Below are 6793 nucleotides of genomic sequence, written 5' to 3'. Positions count from 1 at the left end.
TGAATCCAAATAAATATCAAAAGTAGAGCCGTGTACTATCCTTATAATCATATATTTTCTTCTTCTTTTGTTAATATAATACCACTCGTTTTAATTTGGAGTTTAGCAAAAATAATTGAATTGTAGTTTATTGTACTTCAAAAATTATTACCGACTTGCTAAAATTTCAAATTTCATTTCCCTTCGGCAATTCATTGTTGTCTTATGCTTGATAATTAATGTTTAAAATATTAGAATATAATTCATGTTTTATGGCACAAGGTTGAAAGTATTCAAGCCTTTATATTTTGTACTCCCTCCGTCCCTTAATACTCGCACCGGTTTGACCGGTGCGGAGTTTAAAACATTTGAATTGACTTATTAATTTAATGGGTGTTAGTTGATAGTGGGGTATTTTTTAATATAGTTATGGAAAATGTGTAAGAGGTGGGGAGTGGTGAGTGGAGGTGTGAATTTTTAAATGATTTTTTGTAGGGAATAGGAGTGTAGGTGGGGTTAGTAAGTAAGTGTGAGAAATAAAATAATATTAATATAAATTTCCATTTATAGAAACGGTGCAAGTATTAAGGGACGGCCGAAAAGGAAAGCGGTGCAAGTATTAAGGGACGGAGGGAGTAATAGAGTTAATTTATCATGGCTAATTTAATTAGATATAGAGTAGTATTGAGTCTTAAGAAATGAAACGCCAATTATTTACATAAAATTTACAATAAAACTACATTACATCGATTCACAATTTTTTTTTTGTCTATGTGCCTTTTTAAAAGTAAGGGCCTCGATTTTTTATTTCGCCCATAGGCCACCAAAAAGTTAGGACCGACCCTGTTCCAAAATTGCAAAAATTTCTTTTGAAAATTGCTAGGATACTCAACTTATTACTAGTAATTAACTACAACTATTAACACCCAAAGTTAATTTTCCCCAATGTACGTTACGAGCTCTAAATGCAGGTCATTTGGAAACTAAAGCATTTTCCATGATTTTCCACCATGCATGCTAAATTTCTTGAGTCTACCAAAGAACATAACTAAAATCAGAGTCCATTTTCCTCCATTACTCCATCTCCCAGAAAATCCATATAATTTGTCTTCGCAATAACCATTTGTCTTCAACCTTCGTTTACAACTGTAGCCCGTCGACAATCCCACATTTCCATAGGCACTGCATCAATTTTTTTTAACGAGACACATGTTATATATTAAGGAAGTACGACAATATATTGTCAAAAAAATAAAAATAAGAAAATGATTCTGAATGTTTTTGTTCTCCAATTTATCCTAGGCCCTAGCTATGTTATTACATAATTTTTTTACGAAACAATAATAATGACATTTTTTTATTTAAACTAACCCTAAATAATGTACGTGACAAATTAAGAAACAATAAATGTACCTTATGACTTCGAAGACAATGTTTAGAACGTTAAAATTGAGAGGGTCGTCCTTGAGACTTTTCCGTTCAGTGATGCATATAACAATCACGAACATGACCAAGTAAGATAGTTGGGATAACAACATAGTCTCTATCACCACCATCATATTCTTCTTATTTTTCTTTGGGTTTTTCATCCTTTTATCTGTTTCTAATGCTTCTTCACGTAGCTCATTGCTGCCGCGGATCGGAAGAAATATAATGTATGGTGGAAGATACCTTACAAAAACCAAACACAAGAACGTACAATTGTCATTATAGATAGCTCCTTCATATAAAATTGCACTTCCACTACAAAATAATCAATTTATAGAGATGAGGAATTATGTCTCTAATTAGTCCAAACTCGTTTCAAAAGGTTGATTAAAGGTAGATTTGAGACGGAAATAGAGGTCATCTTTAAACAATTGCATTTCAAGTACTTTTTAATATAGAAGACAAAATTTTAGTAATCCATTTTGAGGATATGAGATGCTTATAATTACGTAAGCATGTCTCAAAATTGGTCCCTAATACTATATAATTTTCTAGTACGTGTTCTTGATTAGCCTTGACAATACATGATGCATACAAGTTGAGTCGAAGTTAATTAGGTTTATTAAGAAAAAGATTCAAGGAGAATTTGTTAATTTTTTTCCCTTTTATCGTCGATTAAAAACACGTGGTAGAAACTTTTGAGCATTTTGTTTTTGCAACGAGGTTTGGTTTTAAAATAAGATTCATTTCAATATAAATGTATATATGAGATCTTGTTAATTACGTACATGCATTTAGCTTTTCATAATTTTATTAATGTCATAGAGTTGAAGATCAAATTAAACAGATCTATTATTATTGGAGACAACGTACATAAAATCAAGAGGGAAAAACTTCATTGAAGAGATAAAGAGAGACACTCACATCATGATGGTGAATAGAACCAAGACAGCAGAAGAAATTGGAGAGAAATCAACAATAGATTCCCCACTATGACTTGTATTCGCATTCGCGGTTTGGAATACGGATCCTACAAACTTCTGGTACGAGTTCATCCCCTCCATAACTTCGGAGCTCCATTCCATAGCACAAAAAACCACAACTTGTAACACCAAAAACGCGATAGTAGTGCCACTAAGATACCAACACTCTTTACTAGACAATAAGTGATCGTAACCCATCTCTTTATAATTGTTCAACATATAATTAAACTCTTTTTTCTTAGTAAACCTCTCTAAAACCCATATCACAAGCCTTAATAATGAGGGATACAATGTGTTTCCTAAGAAAACATGAGGAAGGACAATCAAAAGGAGGCTGGGATTTCCCCTAATTAAACACCATGCATCATGTTCTCATTTGTAGGGATAAAACCGCAACTAGAAAAAGTCGAAACAATGACAAAGAAGGAGAAAGTATTTAGGACAAGTCCTTTGCTCTTAAGCACATTATGTGCACTAGGAGTTAAGGTCATGTACATGGTAACTAAACATGATCCAACTACATGTACAACAACAAAGTATCCTACGACCACATACCCTAAAAATTTAATTGAGTCGTAATAATTTGAGTTATTCCCATTACTATCGTTACTATTAGTACTCGAAAATTGGTTGATTGTGCCTAGTTCTATAGACTCTATTACATGTGAACCGTTTACTACCTTAGGGTTTTCGGTGGTTGATAATTTACACCTTTGTAGTAGGAGACCGGACATGGAGGTGAAGACTTCACCTCCAAGGAGCATTAGAATGGTCATTACTATGAGTTGATCGTTAGAGAATACCTCCATTTCAATGGTAGACATACTTGAAGCCGTTGTTGCTGAAACTGATGTGAAAAACAGATCAAGATTGTTGAGATCATTGGCATTATTAGCCCTTGGCTTTGGGACCTTCAAAGCTATGTAACCGGCTGACGAAATGAAAAGAAAATAAAAAAGATGAAGCCAAAAAGGTTTGGCATGAGAGATGATGTAGTGAAACATGGAGGTTTTGGTTTTCATGATAATGAAAGATGTTTTAACAATAATGGTGATCTAATTAATTTGTCCCTTAAATCACACAATCAGGGAAGAGGCATATATATGCTGTATATATACATAGATGGTATAAAAAAGGGAGAATGTGGCAAATTAGCTCCATAACCTACGTCTAAAATCGACCTTGGTTTCAAGAATCTCAATTTTCTATTTTGAAGAGCACAAGAATAAAGGCATGGTATATCTATATCCTAGTGATATTAGGAAATCAATGCATGATATCATGTTACGATCGACTCGCCTCGTATGTTTAGGTAAATGTGAGAAATGAGAATACTCCATTTTAAAAGGTATATTTTGGGGAAACAATAATATTACAAGATACCATATGTTTTAATTTAAACAAAAATCGTAATAACATTATTAACAATCAAAATTAGGTTATGATTTATTTCCTAAATACATTAAAGGATATATGAATATATATATATATATATATATATATATATATATATATATATATATATATATATATATATATTCATATATCCTTTAGTGGCGGAGCCAGGATTTCACGGATGGTGGGTCACCATTTTACGCCGCTCACCATACAATCATAAATCAATGTTTAAATTAAAAAAAAAATATTAATACTTAAAAAAAAAAATATTCCAAATGTAACAAGTATTAATTATTACAACCAAACTTCAAAATTACAATTGCTCTCTACGAATTTTCATGTTTTGATATCTATTAATTATATCATCCATATTAACATTCACAAACAAATCTTTCTCTAGCCACTGCCTCGGATAACCGATTTTCAAGTTCTTGTAATTGAAGATCAATCACACTTTAAAAATTCCCAAATATCACAAATATCACAATTCCCAAATATCACAATTCACAAATTCATAAACATCACAATTCACAAACAATAGGTAAATAATCCAAATTCACAAATTCACAAATATGACAATTTAAAAATTATCAATGTATTACAATTCACAAATTCACTATCAAAATATCAATAGTGTAAAATTTATAGGTTTAATAATTAAAAATTAATGTTTAATAATTAAAAGTATTACCTCAAAACTCAAATCTGAAATCACAATTAACGACTCAAGACTCACAACTTCACAAGCCTAGGCAGAGACACTGCTAAACGGCGGCTCGCCGGCTCCTCCTCGAGTCCTCGCCAGTCGCCTCCTCCGCTCCTCCGTCGCCCGTCGGTGCTCCGTGCTCGGCTAGTCGCTGCTTCTCACTTCTCAGCCCCTCCTCTTCCTCTGTGCTCGACGGCGAAGCTGCTCTGCTCGGTTCTTCTTCCCCGAATCCCCGCGACCAAGCTGCGGATGAACAGATCTGGGTTCGGTCTTCGGTGGTCGGAACTCGGATGACCTGGTGGAGACGTGGAGTGGTGGGCCGGTGGCTGGTGGGCCTGCGTGGCTGCGTCGCTGCGTCGATTCGTCGAAGAGAGAGGGAGTTAGCCAGTCATGGTTCGGTCTTAGGTTTTGTGTTTGCTTTCCAACTTCCACAAACCCACAGAGATAGAGAGCGCGTCATTTTCTTTCAAAATTTTTTTTTTTTTATGTACGGAATCTCAAAAACTAAAAAGTAGGTAAATCATATAGCATCCTTTAATGTAAGAAATTGAAGTAACATCGTTCAAGTCTTCAACCACAAAAAAAACATTCATCGCCAACTCTTTACCGAGACCTCATTTTCGGATTCCCCTTTAATTTTGTAGTTTGACACCTACCTTTTTAGCAATAGATATTGATTAAACATATATTTTATATCCGTAATTATTACAAAGACGTGTAACTATAGATTATCAAAGACATGTACTACGTACTAAATAAAGGTTGTGGAAAATCGGATATACATGTACTCGTACATACTATTTGATCGATCAAGTGATCTTAAATTATAATAATGTCACGACAAATATATTTTATAAATGAAATCTAATAGAGTAATAAGCAATACATCTCATCATAAAAGAAAATAAAAGGAAAAGTTACGTACAACGGTACATGTATACTCCGTACATACTAATCCATCATAACTTGATAAGAAAATGAAATTTAGTAATAATTGCATCGAAGGAAATAATTAATGAAGTATAAGGTTGATGCTTTTCTAAGCAAAGATTTAGTTTATGAAATTAATCAAGGCACAGTGGGTTTTGGGTCCTTAGGTAGATCAAATTTGGGTAACTCAGGCATTGTGGGCTTAGGTAGTTCAGGTATTGTGGGTTTAGGGAGGCCATGGCCAGGCATCTCCGGCAATTTTGGTGCCTCGAGTTTTGGCACCTCGAGCTTTGGTAGTTCTGGTACTTCGGGCATCTTTGGCACCTCTGGTTTTGGCACCTCGGGCTTTGGTAGTTCTGGTACTTCGGGCATCTTTGGCACCTCTGGTTTTGGCACTTGATGAGGCAATGTTGGTTTAGGCAACTCGGGTTTTGGCACTTGAGGCAACACGGGCTTTGGTAGTTCAGGTAATGTAGGCTTAGGGAGTTCTGGTGTGGTGGGTTTAGGTAATTCAGTCTTTTTTGGTACCTCGAGCTTTGGCATTTCAGGCAATGTAGGCTTAGGGATTTCTGGTATGGTAGGTTTTGGCATTTCAGGCATTGTAGGGTTTGAATGTTCTGGCTCTATTGGTAGCTCAGGTTTTGGCAATTCGGGTTTTTTTGGAACTTCAGGCTTACGAAGTTCTGGCTCTGTCGGCTTGGCCGATTCAGGCTTTATTGGTACCTCGTGTTTAGGCAGATCGTGTACAGTCAGTTTAGGAAGTTCTGTTACTGTTGGCTTAGGTAACTCTGGTATTGTAAGCTTAGGCATTTCGAGTACTTTTGGTACCTCAAGTTTTGGTACTTCAGGGACATGTGGTTTTGGAAGTTCTGGTACCACGGGCTTAGGGAGCTCAGGCATCATGGGTTTAGGTAATTCAGGCATTTTTGGTACTTTTGGTACCTCAAGTTTTGGAAGTTCTGGTAACGCTGGCTTAGGAAGCTCAGACATCGTGGGTTTAGGTAATTCAGGTATTTTTGGTACCTCTAGTTTCGGCACTTCAGGCAGCGTGGGCTTTGGAAGTTCTGCCAAAAAGGGTTTAGGAACCTCTGCTTCCAAAAGACGGCGAGAAACAACCAAATTTGTGTTGCTACTCAACAACAAGCAAGTAGTAATCAACATCATCGGTCCTAACAACAAAGAATTGTGCCGAACCATGTTGGAAAATTTTGTACTTCAATATATGTAATGAATTAAAGAAAATGATTATATTACGTACAACAGGATGTTGATGAATTTATTGACACTTGAATTGGGGATCATTGATTTATATAGATGGGACACTAACTACTAAGATAGTAAGATGTGGACAAGTGAGAAAGGTATACAA

The 6793-nt window shown here is 35.3% G+C and overlaps 1 protein-coding gene and 1 pseudogene across 1 annotated transcript; both read right to left on the bottom strand.

Annotated features, from left to right (window-relative positions):
* Positions 1-689: 689 nt before the first annotated feature.
* Positions 690-3822, bottom strand: LOC110805954 (cation transporter HKT1;3-like; annotated as a pseudogene).
* Positions 3823-4343: 521 nt separating this feature from the next.
* LOC110781006 (protein PELPK1) lies at positions 4344-6704 on the bottom strand. The gene has a single exon (XM_021985271.2). The coding sequence runs from the start codon at positions 6619-6621 to the stop codon at positions 5563-5565; it is 1059 nt and encodes a 352-aa protein (XP_021840963.2). The 5' UTR covers positions 6622-6704; the 3' UTR covers positions 4344-5562.
* Positions 6705-6793: the final 89 nt, after the last annotated feature.

This window comes from Spinacia oleracea, chromosome 4 (genome assembly GCF_020520425.1).
Source record: "Spinacia oleracea cultivar Varoflay chromosome 4, BTI_SOV_V1, whole genome shotgun sequence".
NCBI classification, from domain to species: domain Eukaryota; kingdom Viridiplantae; phylum Streptophyta; class Magnoliopsida; order Caryophyllales; family Amaranthaceae; genus Spinacia; species Spinacia oleracea.
This window is presented reverse-complemented; position numbering and strand designations above follow the sequence as displayed.